The sequence below is a fragment of the Neolamprologus multifasciatus genome, chromosome 1, assembly GCF_963576455.1.
Source record: "Neolamprologus multifasciatus chromosome 1, fNeoMul1.2, whole genome shotgun sequence".
Classification (NCBI taxonomy): domain Eukaryota; kingdom Metazoa; phylum Chordata; class Actinopteri; order Cichliformes; family Cichlidae; genus Neolamprologus; species Neolamprologus multifasciatus.
Window position 1 is genome coordinate 32,420,406 of NC_140439.1, and position 19,167 is coordinate 32,439,572.

The 19,167-nt window shown below is 38.7% G+C and overlaps 1 protein-coding gene across 1 annotated transcript; it reads right to left on the reverse strand.

The window, feature by feature from the left end:
- Positions 1-6,848: 6,848 nt before the first annotated feature.
- On the reverse strand, positions 6,849-18,789 carry LOC146526092 (synaptotagmin-5). The gene is made up of 5 exons (XM_085166097.1): positions 18,569-18,789; positions 15,977-16,977; positions 10,551-10,722; positions 7,825-7,991; positions 6,849-7,739 (listed from the first exon to the last, which is right to left on the reverse strand). The coding sequence occupies exons 1-5, from the start codon at positions 18,588-18,590 to the stop codon at positions 7,590-7,592; spliced, it is 1,512 nt and encodes a 503-aa protein (XP_085022223.1). The 5' UTR covers positions 18,591-18,789; the 3' UTR covers positions 6,849-7,589.
- Between the last annotated feature and the right edge of the window lie 378 nt (positions 18,790-19,167).

Below are 19,167 nucleotides of genomic sequence, written 5' to 3' on the forward strand. Positions count from 1 at the left end.
CCCAAAAAGCGTGAGATTTTGGTTTTTACATTTCACTGATGTACAGAGTACAATAAGAAAACACCTATTGACACTGAAGTAATAGTAATACATGCAAATATATAATGAATTGCATTACCCCCTATGCACTGTTGGGGAGTAACGGAATACATGTACCGCCGTTACGTATTTAAAATACAAAATATGAGTAACTGTATTCCGTTACAGTTACCATTTAAAAAGGTGGTATTTAGAATACAGTTACTTTGTTGAAATAAATGGATTACACGGCGGTACTTCCCTGTTTCATATTGTGGCGGGTCAGGACTGTTTGGGTTTTGTTTGACAGCTACGTTCTGTTGTTCCAGGCGGCAGCGTTTCGGTTGCCATGGTTACAGGGTGACGCTCTCTCTCTCTGCGTGTTTCCTGGGTGAGAGAGGCCTTTTTGTTGTTGTTGTGCTAAGCTAATAGGCAGAATGCTACAGGTGTAGCTCTAAAGAATGTAGCATCATAGGCAGTGTAGTCCGTGCTGCAGGGAGAATGGACTGCCATACACGTTATGTGTCTGTGAGCGAGGGAGGGAGAAAAAGGAAAAGTAGGAGCTGTCATCGAGCAAAAACGGGAGCTGGAAGCATGTAAATATAATAATAACCACTGCAGCCAAGAAGAGTGTCTGACGAGCCCAGTTATAAGTAAGCTATTAAGACTCGACTGTACACTGTGTTCGTGTTTTCCTCCGAAACAATAAGTTCCGTTGGAGCAGCCTTTCAACGCCTCTCTCTGTCTCTCGCAAGCAAAGTTGACCCAGACAACAAAGTAAAGCTAGTTTTCAGCTACGAGCCCGACACGGAACCCAACGTATTAGCCAGAGGTCCCTTTACTACGGTTCGGAGCCGCAGACCTTCAGTAACAGTAATAAATCACAGCAATAGTACATTCATGTAGTTGTAAACAGCATGATAACATATTAAGTAATCAAAAGTATTCAGAATACGTTACTCTCATTGAGTAACGTATTCACAATACGTAATACATTTTGGGGCATGTATTCTGTATTCTGTAATGGAATACATTTTAAAAGTAACCTTCCCAACACTGCCCCTATGTGTCTTTAGGTCACTCCATTACCAGGGCTGTTCTGTCATTTTGTTTTCATAATTTTATCTTGTTGTATAGAATAATATTTTGTTTGTGGAAAACACATCTATAGTACTTCTATACTTCAGAGTCAGGAAAAAAGAGCAAAATGTAGATATTCCTCTTGGGAATTTGCTGTTTTAGCTTTATTGATTGATGTTTTAATATTATTAAACACATAGGGTCTGTTGATAGAAGGCCAAGGCTCTCTGACAGAAGACAGGTTACCTGCTGTGTCTTGCTTTGTCTCTGCCCAGGAAGGGGTAGAAAGGTGATGGAAAGTATAAAGTTGGAAGTGTAACTTCATTCTGGGATTTTGTTCGAGACAGTGGTCAGATCAAATCTGTGAATTATTTCTGAAAGATATCTGCTTTCTTGCAACTGCCCTTTGCATGCATCATTAAAAAAGTTTGGTCAGAATTACATCATTAGAGTTCAGTGACCAAAGAAACTGAACAGTGAGTAGATGTGAGTGGAACGTTGTTTTGTTTGTTCACTCCCGGTGGACTTTTTCAGTACTCCTGAAGAAGACAGAAACTTTTTAATCTTGTTTGTCATGGAGGGGCAGCAAAACAGTTGGTTTGAGAACGTAGGCGGCATGCCTCAACGTTCAATTTAGTCTAATAAAACAGAGAAGGTGGACACGTCACCTCCACCCCGGTTCTAAAAGGCCCTGCTGTCTCTTCAGGTGAAGGCAGGTGCTCAGTGACAGTAAATGTCAGAACGTGGGTCTAGTAAAGGCAGCCAAGCGAAGCAGTGAGTCATGGGTGCATCCTGTTGTGCTGTGATGTTCAAACTCTGTGAGGCTAGAGATCATTACTGTCTAACTTGCTGACGGGTATATTGTGTCTAAGTAAACCCACACAAAACATCAATGATGCTTTTACCTGCACACAAATTAATAAAACTTTGCACTATGTTCTGTTTCAAAGAGAAATCATTAATAATATCTACTCAGAGGTCATTCAGAGTGTTGAACAGAAAGGTCGACATGTGGACACACTGTGGATCAATACAGCATATTAATGGAGGATTGTTTAGGGACTATGAGTGAGGGACAGCAGCTCACTGCTCTCTGCACTGGTGTGAGAACACAGAGTCCAGGTCAGTAACAGTACAGGTAGCTTATTTTACACCACTAATTTCTTACAGTAGAGAAGGTACAACATTTGCCTTTGTGGTTCACTGTGTAGCAAAATCGCACGCACACACACACACACACTCACACACAATGTAAGGCAAGAGAAATTTAGAACCACTTTCACATAAGAAACTCTTCATTGGTTATTAGTTGTTTACTGTTACAATACGATACTTTATTAAAGGTCAATTCTGTTGTACCAAGATATGAAAAACTAGCTGAATCAATTAATGATAAATCAAGACAGTGTATACCTAGTGCTGGTCCCAATAAACTCTTTGCCAAATTAGTTTTTTGCACCACCTATCACAAATGATTCAATCAAGGTTTTCTGTAAATATACTCCCTGCTTCCTTTATCCATTAAATTTCTTTTTAACTCTTTGTCATTAGTTTTACCATTTATTGTGTTTTCTGTGATCATTTTCTTTAACTTTCATCCGGTTATTAGTACATTGTGTTGGTTTTTACTTTTTTGTACTGCAATTTTGCCTGCCCTTTATTTGCATTGCTTCACATCTGTCTACCTAATAGTAAATAATTTGATTTATTATTACTAATATAAAACTGATGTGTCACAAAAAGATGAGACCTCTTTCTAACTTCAGCTCATCTGTTAAGTCATAGGTAGCCAGGTTGTTGCAAAGATTAATAGATATAAATGTTTCTATTTGCTTAGAAACGAGTGTCTGATCATATCAGAATAATGTAATCAGGTTTGCATTGAAAACAGGAAGATAATACATTTTATGATTATTATTTGGACTTATCTCTTTCACTTACACATCTTAATGGTTTCAAAGTAATAAATGTTCTGTCTCTCAGCAACAGATTCAGGGAACCTGAGTGGCAGAGTTGCTGCAGGCCCACACAGAGAGAACTGCGAACAGATCAGCAAAATCTCATTATTTAGTCTCCCTCAGGAGAGTGGGCAGATCAGAGGAATGGAGAAAGAGAAGCATGTCTGTATCAAATGCTTTACAGCCCCACACCAGCAGGTTTCATTTGTGTCCTTTTCACTAAAAAGGTTTTTGTGCTTTCATGCTCAAATGATTTATTCCCATTACAGCACCACAGAAACACTTCGGAGAGGAAAAAACATCCAAAGTCAAGTAAAGTTAACATATGTTGGAATACAGAGGATACTAATAATTCACTAGTAGATTTAAATTATTTACCAGTTACATTTAGTATGCATATATTAAGCTTAATATATGCAGCACGGTGGCACGGTGGTTAGCACTGTTGCCGCACAGCAAGAAGGTCCTGAGTTCAATTCCACCATCAGGCTGGGGTCTTTCTGTGTGGAGTTTGCATGTTCTCCCCGTGTTTGCGTGGGTTCTCTCTGGGTACTCCGGCTTCCTCCCACTGTCCAAAGACATGCAGCTTGTGGGGATAGGTTAATTGGATAATCCAAATTGCCACTAGGTGTGAATGTGCGAGTGAATGTGAGTGCGAATGGTTGTCTGTCCCTGTGTGTTGGCCCTGCGACAGACTGGCGACCTGTCCAGGGTGTACCGTGCCTCTCGCCCTATGACAGCTGGGATAGGCTCCAGCGCCCCCCGCGACCCTGAAAAGGATAAGCGGAAGCGAATGGATGGATATTAAGTTATATCAAAAGCTTAAAAAGGCTCTAAAACCATGCTTACCTGAAAATAAATATACTTAAAAATGCTGCGGCATGATTTTTAACTGGCAAAAGAAAATTTGATCACATCACTCTGATTTTGGCCTCTTTACACTGGCTTCCAATTGAATTCAGGATCCGTTTTAAAGTCCTTTTATTGGTTTTTAAATCTCTAAATGGTCTGGCACCTGTTTATTTGTCTGACTTGTTGAAGCCCCACATCCCCACTCGTTCCCTTCGGTCAGCTGAGCAGTTGCTGCTTTCAGTCCCAAAGTCACGGCTGAAACTTAGACGAGACCGAGCGTTCTCTGTTGCCGCGCCGATGCTTTGGAATAACCTTCCTCTCCATATTAGACAGGCTACATGAGTGCCAGTTTTTAAGTCTTTATTAAAAACCTATTTTTATTCCCTGGCTTTTAAGTCTGTGGGTAACTGATATTTTTTATTGTTTTTTTTTTTATTGCTATGTCTGGTTTTATTACTATATGCATATTAGTATTGTACAGCACTTTGGTCTACCAGGTGTGTTTTTAAAGTGCTATATAAATAAATAAATGATGATGATGATAATAAATCAAGCAAATTAAGGTTTTACATGGGACCGCGTATATGTAATATAATCTGAGGTTTCAAACATATCTACAGCATTTTCCCACTTCATGGATCAGATGCAGAATACAAAGCCTGACCTGATATGATGAGTATAACTGGGTGCAAGAATGTGTTTTCCAGCCAACTGGCCTTAAAGTTTCAGATGTCATGATATTGCAAGTCACAAACACTTGAGACATAACTCTGTCTGCTGGTGTGTGATAGCAGTCACATTCAGTTGGTGATCTGATATGACATAAGATCACCCCAGGAGCTAGATTGCATCACCATTAGACTGCACATCCTATGGATATTTATAACTCGTTGGGTGGACGTCACAATGCTGGCAACAAGAAACAGTGACTGGGAGATTTTGTCATGAAGTTTACATTTACCACATTTCTGTCAACACCACATAATTTGAATGCAACCAGGTTTAGTTCAGGGGGCAGGTTTCAATCTACTAACTACCATTTAGTGACTGTCTCTATGGAGTTTTAGTTGAAAAAACGACACACAATTATCATTATTATTGTTATTTTACATTTCTTTTATTGAGCGCAGAACCTTGAGCTGTGAAGTGAAAAATAAATGTTTCCATTTTCCGATAAGTCATAATAATGGCTGAGGACAGTCAGTTATTCACCATTTTTCACTCTGGAGCTGCTCCAGTATTTATTTCAGGGATGTTATACAGCTGTTCAGCGTCACAGTAAATGTATCAACCTATTTTCTTCCACTTATTTAATTCAGGGCTGTGAGGCTGTAAATTGTACATTTCAATGTGATTAATGCGATTACCAGTTTCAAAAGACCTCTTTAAGCGACATCTCTCAGCAGCTACTGAATGGATTATCGTGAAATGTTGAGCAAGCATTCGTGTTTCTCAGCTAATTAAGCTACAGTATCTGGACTAGCATCAACACACAGCCACAAAGACATGTGACATCATCTGTGAAGAAACAAATTAGCCAGAGAATCTACAAGAGTATCTATAATACTATCTGAACTGTGATATCATCTCTTCATGTCATGCATTTGCCTTTGTTGATGACACCTAGCATCAGCAACAGGCTTTGTCCGTTAATTGCCTAGCAACAGCTCTAACTGACCTCAAACTCAACAGTGCACCTATCTGGATCCCCAGCAAGCAGACTAGCCAAGTTTGAAGTGGATCAGATGACTAGTTGTTCAAAAAGAAATAGAAAACATAAGCTCCACTTCATGGACAGAACTAATGGATCGATCAAGCAAAATACAAAATACAAAATAACTTCAAGTTTTAAATTTTCTTCTTTTGGCTGCTCCCTTTAGGGGTCTCCAGAGCTGATCATCTGCCTCCATCTCATCCTTCTCTGTCACACCATGTCCTCTGTTACTCCATTCATGAATCATCTCTGTGGTCTTAATCTTATCCTCCTGCCTGATTGTAAAATATCAACAATTCATCTTCTGCACATGCCATCCTTCTGTCACAAACCGCCCCTGACACTCCATCCTCTCCATCCTGCTCTTTCTTATTCACCTCTCTTGTGCACTGTCCATTGCTTTGGCTGGTTGACCCAAGGTATTTAAATGCAGCCACCTTCACTACTTCTACTCCTTGCAGCATCATAGTTTTACAGACACCCCCTCAGTCACACACGTCTCCTGACTGGAAACAGTGACTGAGAAACTAAAATGATGAGGAAAGTGTATGCTGAGATCAAAAAGGGCAGAAACCGAGGGCCAGTAGAAAAACTTTTTCAGCTACAACAGTCACCCCCTGGTGGCCATTAATAAAAATCAGGTAGAAGAATTGGTGGCATTGTGAGCATTTTCATTCCAACAATAAAAGCATCTTCACTAAAATTATTACAACTCAAAGCCAACATGAAACAACAAGCCTTGTACTGTGACAGTAGGAAAATCCTCACGGACATTGATAATGAGCTAGCATGCACAACGAAACACCTGACATTGTCACAGCTGAATGAAAGTTAGTCACTGTTAATTTTATTATTTAGACCAGTGCGTTTGTAATATGTTTCTGTATGATCATACCATCAAGAAACAGTTTTATTGATCAATAAGAATCTATTGTACTTTGGAAAAAAAATCCTTTATTATTTCTTTTTTAATCCTTCTGAAAACATACAGTACACAGCTCAGATATAAGACAAGTCACCGTAGGCATTCCCAAGGGCAGTATACTACACATACAACCACACAATTCCTTGATAAAATTTTATAATTAAAGAATCATTATTATATATGAGAATGCTCCCAAATGATGTTAATAACTATACATCTTTATATATATATATATATATATATGTATATATATATATATATATATATATATATATATATATATATATATATATAGCATAATTGTAAAATTGTTCTAGTATCTTTTAATATGACATTCTTATCAAAAACAGAAGTGGTTTCCTTAGTTTTGTTATTTGCTCCCTAATTTTTTACTTATCTAATCGTAAGTACTGTAGGTAATCTTATCTATTTCAGATAATGGTTAGTAACAGAAACATCAAAACAGCTGCTATGGACGGATGCTGCACAATAACAGTAAGTCATGCTGCTACAGTAAGACAGAATGGAAAACAGGGGTCTGAAAAATGTGCAGGTTTTATAATAATTTGCTCTTCATTAATGTTAAATATGCATATACATAATACATAATATGAAAATACATTGTTTAGCTGAATTAAAATCAAAATGTCCCCTCATTTGTAATTCTAGTGGCTATAAAGAAAACTAAATATGTGTCCCTGGGTTTTTTTGCTAAAAAACAAACAAACAAAAAAACGGAATAAAGGTTAAGAAGTCACAATGGAAGGAATCACAAAAGTAAATGCATGGTTTAAAAATATTATTGATACAGAGAAAACAGCTTCACAGCTGTCCTTAAAATATATGTAATGTTTTGGATGCAGATGAGGTGTTCTTTTTTTTTTTACTTGTACAAGCCTGTCGGTGAACATAGAAAATCATGAATATTATTTAATAATTCTTTTTTGATAATTGGCAAAAATTGTGATCATAGCTATTGAAATCCTCCTCACTAGTCAGCAAAGGGCGTCCCACGCTGTGTCAGTCATTCACACTCTCACTCTTACAGCGCATCTGACTGGATGGTATGCCAGCGAGTAGTTTCTATTTGCCCCCGACTGCAAATTTCCCTCCAGTGTTTCTGTCCCTCCTCTGAAGCGTCAGTGCCAATCAGCACCCGACCCAGAATGCTGCTCTTAGTGTAGAGGCGCCCCTGTAGATAAATCAAGAAAATGAAGATGCGACAGAGCTCTCAGAATAATACGATACTGGTTGGTGACTTTTGTAGAACTTCCTACCTGCATGACGATGAATTCAAGCACCAGTGGTAGCTGATTTATGTCACCGGGAGGCAGATCAAACAGGAATGGTGCGTTCCAGATGGGGTTTGGACCACTGGCCCCTTTAGTCTCCTTAGTACCAATTACCTTCCCATCCTGACGCAAGTTAATGACAACATAGTGGTCTGTTGGAATAAAATTACATCCTTAGTTATGATTATAATCAGATTGAATCAGTTTATTAAATTACATTTCCTTTCTAGAAAGGTCAAAAAATAAAAAGGAGCAGCAAACCTCAGTTACAGGAACATTTTCAGTTGGTGCTAACAAACCAAAGAACCTCACTGCAGGGCTGTGTTGCTAGATTCACATAAAATGATTTGCAACAGTTTATTTATATCCTTAAAAAATTTCCTCTGCTCTCCTCTCTTCTCTAACTGTTGCGTATCTGCATGATCACTTATAAATACATAATCTCAATAATCCAGTCAAGCGTACTAATTCGATTTACTAAAACTAAAAGCAATGTGCAATCGTGCATCTGCAAAGCCCATTTACATTCATATATTTGACGCGGGTGATTTGATGTTAAAGCTCACAAGAAACACACAACTGACTTTATGCTTCAAAGTGTCAGTTTAGGTTGTTGTTTTTACTTAGACACAATTTCCTACTTCCTCCTCTGCTCTTCAGCGAGGCTTTAAATCGGATGGCGCAGACGGGGGGAAATGACACCAGGGCAATTTGTTCCTAATCTGATTATATAACAAACCAATCAGAGATCCAGTCTGTCTGACCATAGATGGGCAAACAGGAGACAGAACAATAGATCTGTAGACTTACAATGTGCTAATGGGAAATTTAACCCTTCTCCTTTACTTGGAGGAGATTATGGTTTACTTCAATACACCACAGAGCGATCAGGCATTACATTTTATTAGTATTTTTTCTGGACTATTAAAATATATTTAAAAAAAATGTTATGATTATTATAAGGGTTCACTATCTTTTTGGTTTGTAAATTTGGATTGTCCCGGGTTATATCATTTGGAAAATGAGGTGGGCAGTAAAAACATAGACTAAGGCTTCAAAAGTTTACAGTAAGGCAAGGCAAGGCAAGTTTATTTGTATAGCACAATTCAACAACAAGGTGATTCAAAGTGCTTTACAGAGACATTAGAAACAAAAACAAATAAAAAGCATGATTTAAAATTGATTAAAACAAGCAAACAAACTAACTAATTAACAAACAAACAAACAAACAAACAAAACAGTATATAAAATCAAAACAGATAAAATCAGAACAGTAGATAAAATCAGTAGTTAAAATGTAAGTTTTGAGTGCGGATTTGGTGCTTTATTCAAATGCAGCTGAGAACAGGTGAGTCTTCAACCTGGATTTAAATAAACTGAGTGTTTCAGCTGATCGGAGGCTTTCTGGGAGTTTGTTCCAGATATAAGGAGCATAAAAGCTGAATGCGGCTTCTCCGTGTCTGGTTCTGACTCTGGGAACTGATAAAAGACCGGATCCAGATGACCTGAGGGATCTGGAAGGTTCATACTGGGTCAGGAGGTCACTGATGTATTTTGGTCCTAAACCATTCAGAGCTTTATAGACCAGCATCAGAACTTTAAAGTCTATCCTCTGACGGACAGGCAGCCAGTGTAAAGACCTCAGAGCTGGACTGATGTGGTCCACTTTTTTGGTCTTAGTGAGGACTCGAGCAGCAGAGTTCTGAATGAGCTGTAGTTGTCTGACGGATTTTTTAGATAGACCTGTAAAGATGCTGTTACAGTAATCAAGCCTACTAAAGATGAATGCATGGACTAGTTTTTCCAGGTCCTGTTGGGACATCAGATCTTTTATCCTTGATATATTCTTGAGGTGATAGTAAGCTGACTTTGTTATTGTCTTAATGTGTTTTTCTAAGTTTAGGTCATGTACATGTGAATCAAAGAGTCCAATCCCAAGGCACAGTGAAAGTGAAGTGGGATCCCTGGTCCCCATGCCCAAAGTGCTTCACCAGCTTGTCTCACCGACACCACTGGGCAAGAGTGAAGCCAGAGGAAACTGGTTGTGGTCCTTGGGTCCAAATTGGTCCTCTGATGTATTAAATTCGATTCGATTTTATTTATATAATGCCAAATCACAACAACAGTTGCCTCAAGGCGCTTTGATCTGGGCATAGGGACGGAAGACTAATCAGATCATAACCAGCCAGGCAGTAGAGTGTGTGTGACTTGTATATTAAAAAATACAAACATTTACTTTTTGGGGCAATTACATCTTTTTACTGCTCAGTGCAGAGAAAACTATATGCATTTTTTTTAAATGCAAAATGTATGAAAGGGAAATCCACACTTAACATATAGGAAAATGTTCATAACACACTTGTGAGTTAGCTTTGTTGAGTAGTCAGTTATTTGTGTCTTTTAATTATGGTTTTGACTAAAATCGGGCTTTAAGGGAGGCAATGGCAAAAATAGTCTATTTTGTAATTTAGGTATGATGCTTCCTCCCACAGCCCAAAGACATGCAATTAGTGGTGTTAGTTTTAAATGGACATTCTAAATTGCCCATAGGTGTGAGTGTCAGAGTGAATGGTGTTTACTGTCTCTCTGTGTTAGTCCTGTGACATTCGGGCAAACTGTAGGGTATATCCTGCCTCTCGCTCTATGGTAGCTGGGATAGGCTTTAGCCAGCAGAATGGATGAATGGATAAAGTTATGAGCGTGGTCTTCACCTGGAGCTCCTGGGATCCTTGTGAGCTTGGCCAGATTCTCAGCCTTTCGAACCATCACCTTGATGCGCTGGGCAAGTGTCTGGTACTGCAGCAGGATGAACAGTTGCCCCAAAGCCCGTGGCACACACACAGAGCTCTTCCTGCGGCCCAGCGTTTCCTGAGAACTCACGCTCTAAAGGTAGAAAGGACGGAAAGACGAAGAGATAGAAATGTGAGGCTTAGGAAGAAGGGAAAAGTTTTCTTTCACTCAGCAGATGTTTGCTTCATCTGTTTGGGGAACTGTGGATAAAAAACCAAGGGAAAGAGGTGATTCAAGCAGTAAAACCAGAAGTACTGATGAATATGCTTCTATAGTGCTATCACTGAGTGAGTCGATCAAAGCAGTAAGGCTCAGATCTGTGAAAATCAATGTTTTAGTTCTCAATCAATGGGGTTTGCTGTGAATCATTGCCTGTTAATATAAAGGAACAGGTCAGAAATTTAAATCTGAATGAGTTTCTGCAAAACATCATCTGGCATCTTGGGTTCACCTACCAGAGGAACTCAGCAGGGCTAAATCTACATCACTTTTTCAGTCACTTAAATCAAATCATCGATATTAGAGGTTGTCTTTTGTGTGCAGATGTCATGCTTGAGGATTCAATTTGACCAGTCATCCTTAAACAATAAAGACATCCATGCACTGTGAATAGGAGCAATAGCTCATCTTTAAATCTGATACAAATTTTCATCTGATTTCATGTCAGCTTTCATTAGCTTTCATTGGTTGGTGAGTCACATTCTGCTGTCAAGCTGCTGTGTTAGCCCGTCAGCGACTTGCTGATGCTGGGTAGCAGAGTGTGAAGTCAATTTCATTCAACAAGAGAGTTTTGGTTCACTGCCTTTGACTGTCACTAACACTTCACCTCAGAAACTGTCACTCAGTAGCACTGCCTTGTGGGTAGGTTTATCCTTCTTTTTCTGATTTTCTGTCAAACATGTACTGTAGTTAGATCCATAAATTTTTGGACGATGACACAGTTTTGCCTCTCAATGGATCTAACAATTAAATTTTTCTGTTTAGGAATTACAAATATTTTTACACATAGTACCCAGTTTTCAGAGCATAAAAAATTGAACAATTGACTGAAAAGCAGTTTCAGGGTGCAGTGAGGCATGTCCCCACATTATTGGCAAAATAAGCAGAGAAAAAGATCTGGGGTTGATTCTAAGCTTCTAGTGCATTTACAGTAGCAGCTGTTATTTGAATATAAGGTTTCAAAGAAATATAAGTGCAAGTGAGGGCCATCAAATAAACAACCTGGTGGATTTTTTAAAAGTAAGGAATGCACCGGTCATCTGAGCAACACCAAAGGGCATGAAAGACCACAAAAGTCAACTAAAATTAAGGCTGAAGTTGGGGTTCTTTTTCTGAAATGCATCTTATTTGTCTTTCACTACAAGGAAAAAGGCTTGATGCTACCACCTTTTAACCCCTCTTGGATTATGGTTATATAATTTATATGAACGCCTCTGCTCATTCTCTCCATCTTTTGGACTTTTTGGACTTTTGGACTGTTGACTGGTCCTCATTCCCCATTTGCAGGAAGGTTCATTGGTTTAATTTTATCTATAAATCTATTTGCAGCCTCTTATTTATCAGATTACATGTTACATAAACATTTTAGTCATAGTCTACAGTCTCAGGAATTCATTACATTCAGTGTTCCATCAGTTTGTGCAGAACTTGGAAAGAACACTTTCTCCTTTTCTGCCTCGTCATCATGGGATACATTGCAGAAGTACATGCAGCTCTCTCAACTGATTTCACTTATAGACTTTGAAATTATGCTATGTGATATCTTTAGAATAGAATAGAATTAATATGGTCATCACAGCTCTGGCTGTAAACGTAGCAGTCCCACCCAACTGCTGTTGGCTTTTAAGAAGAGGGTCACCTTATAGGAATCAGTCCCAGTGGGAGATAGAGAAGGATTATTTTGAACTGTGAATTATGCAAAGCTACTATAGCAGAGTCCAAAAAAAAAAAAAAAAAACTGCAGAAGATCATAACACACTTTCATGACACAATTGGTCTTTTCAAAAAGTATTGGTCATTTTATACTCTGTTTAAAGACAGCTTACTAAATGTTCAAGAAATATTCATCATTAGTTTGAAGCCATTGGGCTTGTGTAGGCCGTCCCTTCAGGAAGCCTACACAAATATTTTTATCAGAATTTTTGGAGAAAGAAAATCCTTGAAGTGTAAAATAGAACAGAGGTCTCACAACTCAGGATTACAATATGTGATTTACATTATTAATGCAAATATGAGATTGTTTGGGAGTTAGTTCCATAATCAAGTTTTGCAACTATATCACTGTATAAAAATATTTAATTTTCTCTGTAATTAAAAAAAATCCCAAAGCAAATTCTTTTCCACCCACAGAATATATTTTACATGAAAACATTGCATTATGTAATTTTCTGGCTGTTATTTTTACAAACAGACTATGAAAGTCTCTTAATTGTAAATCATCTCGAGTTATATAACAAACAGATTCTATGAATCATCCAATAATCTCCAAAAAACAGATGCTTAAAAAGACTCTGAAATATTTTCCTCCAACCTAATTTCTGTGTATAAGTAGGAACAATTGACTGCACATTGATATTCTGTAAGCAACAACTTATATTAACTTCCCATTACATCAGATAAATTCAGATTTATTTATACCATAGAGCGGGACATCACACAAAAGTTGCCTCAAGGCACTTTATAGAGTAAGGTAAAGTACTCTTTCACCCACAGGTGTAGTGCTCACTCACTCGACCGGCCCTCCAAGCTTAGTGACACACTTGGGAACATCAGGTAGTGCTTATAAGAAAGGAAAAAAATCTATGTTTTACACCAGTTCAACACTATTAACCTTAAACCTATAAATTAAAAAGGTCACTTTCCGTTTGTGAGAGTTTGTACTTTTAACCTTCTTTCAGTAACATGAATGCTTTTTGCCCCCCAGTAGCTGAAAGGTTATTTGCTATGTAATGAGAAGTTGCATTACATTAAAGAGAAAGTAATAAGTTAATTGTAACAGCTGACTGATGCAGTGATACAATACAATACAATACTTAGATTATTTTGTAGACTTTCTGCATCCTGGTGGGAAATATTATGTGAAACTCCAGCTCTGCAGCTTTCTGCTACTAGTGCCAGCTAAGCAAGCAAAACAGTTCTGTTTTGTTTATTTGGTTTTGTGTTTGTTTTTCAGAAAGGCTTCCTTAATGTTATTTATTTTTCTCTTCCTATACTCAGCGACTGGAGAAAGTGGAAATTTGCCAGGAATCCTACAGGACTGTGATTTAAAGTAAAAAAAAAAAGAGTGCATTTACAAGAAAAAAAATCAAAGTTTGCAGATCATGCTGATGCTTGAACCACTGCCAAGTTCAACCCCTCATTCCCATAAAATGTCAAAATAACTAAGGCAATGCAGATGAATGATTAGCAATATTTCAGCTGATCCCATTACACTGATTAAGAAAACTGGCCCTTTACTATCTATGCAGAACATTTCTACAGTTTCCACTGCACAGTCGATACATACATGGACCCTTTCAAGAATTATTCAGATTGCTGAGCAGCTGCGTTTTTTCTAAGTAAACTCCCACTTTGTATGCACACACCTTTGTGCCAGGCAGCTGCTGTTACTAAGAAAGAGGTAAAGGTGTGTTTATGTGGAGAGTTTGAATCAGGTATAAAGGTGAGAGACTGAGGTGGGTATACCCAGCTGATTGTCACTTTACTGTAAAAAGCAAGTTGGCACACCCCAAGAGAATCCAGCACGTCTCAGTGTGACCTGAAACACTAGGCTCACCTCCCTTCAAAAGCTTGTTATTAATGTCTCCTGGCAGAGTATCAGCAGAGCCGCAGAGGCCACAGCGTGGGCACACTGCCCATTTGCTGCACTCTACTTGTTTGCTCTGCAGTGGCGAACAACAGCGTCACCATGACTAACAACAGTGGAAAAACAGGCTAATGGGAGAGCTGATTAGATGCTACATTCCTTCATGGGAAAACCATGATACGTGTTATTTATGACTGAAGTGTAGTTTTCCTGTCTATTAAATCAAATGAAAATGGAGACTGAAATTATACTATCAAGTCAATGAAACCAGGAGAACAAAAGTATGGTCAGTGACCCAAAAATCAGTTACAGTCCCACAGAAATAGATACATCAGAAACATGAGCCCATTAAAAAGCTCAGTTGCCTGACGCAGCCCACAGCAGGTCTCTTTTAAATGTGCTGTTCTCCCATTTTGTCCCATTTGATGCTTTTTTTCTTTATGGATTTGACTGAAATTTACCTGATAGAAATTTTGACTGAGTTAGGGCAGACACGGTACTTTTAATTTAGCTACACATGCAGCATATGTGAGGAACCAACTGTTCTGCAGACTTTGATGTGTCATATCATGTGTAATGTTGCTTTTCTTCACTGAAAACAAACGTTCACCCAGGGCTGCTACAATATCTGACTTTCATCACACATATATATTGTAAAAATAGTATTTTCACAAGATTTACAGAAAATTAATCACTAAAAACGCATTTACACTTGAACTGTAAAAACGGCAACTAAATGAACCGAGAAAATCTAAAATAGAATCACTTGCAGGAAGCAATGGAGAGAGTTTATAACTACCCCTTCTAACATACCATCACTGATCATGTGTACAGTTGTAGTCATGTATCTAAACAGTTGGCATTGGTTTGCTAACTGCCCTAGATTTTGGTGGTTACCAAAATGACAATCTGGGTAAGTACTCAAGGACACTCCCCACCCAAGTGTCCACCTTTAGCAGGCAGCACTGTCCATTTCCTGCTTGATTATAATTTGCCAAATCTACATTAAATTGCATTTAATATGACTGGAGAGCAATAGAACCCATATACTCATTAGGAAATTGTTGCGTCTTAGTTGTTCATCTGGCCGTAGCGTTTTTTTAGTGGGAGAAACGTTTCGTCACCCATACAAGTGACTTCTTCAGTCTCAGCTGACTGCAGGTTTCCCCAATCTTATAAACAGTACATTTGCATAATGACATTTGCATAATGACTGAAACCAGCCCACTGAAGGAAAAAAGTCCTGAATGCTGTTAGGAGATATTTAAAAAAAAAAATTCATTTGTTTGGTTTTGTTACCAGATAAAGCATTACCACATACTCTCTATGGTATTTCACTATGCTCCCTGGTACTGTGCATTTATTTTAGGTCTCTTTTAATCTCAAATTCAAGTGTTTAAAGTCACTTTCTACAAGCATAAGGCTCAGAGAAGCTTTTATGGACAATCTGTTGTGTTTTGGAACTTGCATTGCCCCTTTTTTAATTGTAATTGTAATACCTATGCCAAACAAATTTCATGATCAAATCATCTCACCATATACCTTTTTCAGCTTGCTCTTAGTTGGGCTGAGCTGCCTCGTGTAGGTGGTAGCAATGTCAGGCTCCCAGTCCAACTTCTCACAAGGCAACTCCACTATCCCCAGCGCAGCCTCTCTTAGACCAGAGAAGTCCCTACTGTAGACAGCCAGTTTCAAGGTACAGGTCCGCAGCTCTTCCACAGAGCTCACCTGTAGTGCAAAGCTCTGGTTGTGGAGCTCTGGACTGAGGCTGCGCCGTCGTGAGGATATCTGCTGTGGGGAAGGGCAAAGTGGAGGAAGGCTTGCCCTAACAAACACCCCACTGCGCCTTCGACTGACCCCCAAGAGACCTAGGATGTTGACCACCAGGGTGCCACAAGTAGAAGAGAAGACCACGGAGAAGTGAAGGAGTGGAGCTGGTTTGGGAGGGGAGAGAGAGTTAGAGCCATACTGTGATGGACAAGGCTCTCCCTCCTCCACAGGAGGTCTGACGGCGCCTGCAGTCAGACAACTGCTCTCACTGTAAATAAAGTTTTCACCAGTCACAGTGCAGCGCCGGCCGATTGCTCGACGGGATTTAGGCACAAAACTCAACCTGGTGAGAGAAGGCAAAGAGGCTCGGCCATGTCTTGGAGGTTTATTGGGTGAACAGGGAACTGCAGGAGTGCTGAGGCGCCGCAGTGGAAAAGAAGATCTAGGAGATTTTACCAGGTCAGCTGACCTGGTAGGGCTGGAGTCAAAGGGCAGAGCAGTGAGGTCATCTTCAGAGGGAGAAGAGCTGCTCTTAGAGAAAGAAAATTCAAACACATCCCCATCCAATTCTTCATATTGCTGTTTCACAATTTGCGTACAGGGAGAAGGAGTCAGTGTCACAGTCACACACTCTGCAGGATGAGGAGACAAAAAAACTGCTTCTTTGTCCTCCAATGAGGCTTTCTTCCTTTTGCGATAGCAAAGGATGCAGCCAAGAACTAGACAATAGCAGAATACAGCTAGACCCACAGCCAGCAGGATCTGCAAGTGAACTAGAAAAAAGGTATAAATATAAAACATTAATATTATGTCGTAAAAATGCAAAAACTAGAAAGGAACAGGAAATCAAAGCACACGGGTATAGATACAGGTATTTGAAACGTGAAGCAAATGATTTTGTTGGACTGAAGGCTCAGAAAATTGACATATTTATTACAAACAAAGTTACTGCAAAACATCATCTTGTTGTGGCTGCATTCTGGAGGACTTGTCATCATGATAACGGTATAATTTATATTGTTGTAGTTGCATTTTTGATCCGAGGGAGCACTGCACTGCTGTAAGATCAATTATTTCTATTTTTATTTATCTTAGAAGCATCCATGTTTAAAAAATAAAACAGGTTATTGCATACTGTAACATCACCTTTCTTTTGCATCAAGTTATTATGATGAGCTAAAAGTCCACTTTGGTGTTTTAAACACCTTTAAAACATGAAAGAATATCAAAACAACCACAGACTGAAGCTGTTAAAACAGAGCCCTGATGCTGATTCAATGTCAGATAATGGGATAATGTATTGAGATGACTCATGCATCAAACACACTCGTGGAGAGGGCAGTAAGCATGATTATTGTGAGGTAAACAACCAACAATGCCAACAGTACTCCATTACTTGTGTTTTTGAAAGTATTAAGAGTAGGTCCACCACAGTTTTGCTATGAAGAGGTGTTATGGTCTTACCCCCAAAAGGAGTGTCTCCCTCACATCTATAAAATTGCTTATCACAGGAGACTTAGAGAGTCAATGCACTCTGCACCCTTTAACGCCACTATTATTACTTACCACAATTATTCACTTATTACATTAAGATGGGATCACAATCAAAGCAAGTGTTTGTGATCCCAGATCAATGCAGATCAATTTCAGCCCTGTCAAAGTCCAGGAGCAGGGAGCTCCTCACTCTGACTCAGTCATGACAGTACAGAGTGGGTGGATGCAGCAGTGATGTTGAAAATTAAAGGCTGATGGGATTGCTCTAAAATATGAGTCAGCCTGATCAGCCAGTGGACGTTATTGCCAACCAAATGATGTAATGGTGAAACCTGAGTAGAGATAAATCAGCATTTAATGCAGATTTCTTTTTTTCTTTTTTTAATCCTGAAGGATGTGTGTGCATTTTGACAATGTATGCATCATAGCTAATCCTACACTAAACATTTTTAAATGGCATGCAAACAACTGAATTAAGATCACTGTACTCCCTATATTGTTTTTTTTATTGTTATTTATTTATTTATCCATTAGTTTGTTTTCTCGGCATACCAAATTATCTAAAACAACTATAACCAGGATACGTTCCCACTCTGTTTGTGCAGTTCATGTATCAATGCAAAAACAAACTGATTTTTAAAGCTGTTTCTATTTTCCTCTCGGTTATTTTTTGTGTTTGAAATCTTTTTAACAGCCATAAGTGGAAAAAACAAACAAACAAGCAAGCAAATAAGAAAAACCGATGTTATGCTCTGATATTTTTCCCTGTCTGAAGAATAGACCATCGGGACTAAGGTACAAATGAAAGCAAACACAGATTGTTCATTGACAAAATTAGTAAAATCTAAAAAGACACCGAACATTTCCTACCTGCCAGCGTGTACTGCGACATGTTCCCACGCCGTTTGGTCTGTGTGTGGAGTCACTGTGAGCACCGTTTATGAGTGGTTCATCGCCAGTGCGCAGGAACCTGAAGCCTTCCAGCCAATAGATTCATCGGGTAACTGGGCTTTTATTTCAGTTGCACTGACCGTGCATTGAAGGCATAAAAAGGTGCTGCCTCCTTACTACAGTTCAGCCAACCAACGTTACTGTTCACTTTACAAATTTATGAGGCACAGCAGTTAGATTTATGCTAGATGTCCTGCAACTGTAACCAAATTAAAAGTAAAACAAATGCTCGGGCAGAATATCATATTAAAATTCATGCATGCCTATCAATAAGTCAGATACGGCGTGCAATTGATTACATCCATCTCTAAGTAACGATCTTCCGTGACAATAGTAAGGGACTGTTTGAAAATTACTGTAAGCTGAAGTCGAAGAAAAAGAGAATGTGCTAAACTAGTTAAAGTTAAATCTTTGAATGTGATTTACTGAAATCAGGTATTTGACCATATGCTTTTTTTGCAAGCCTTAAAAAACTTAAACGGCTAAATCTTAACGGCTTCAATTTTTTATGTTATAAA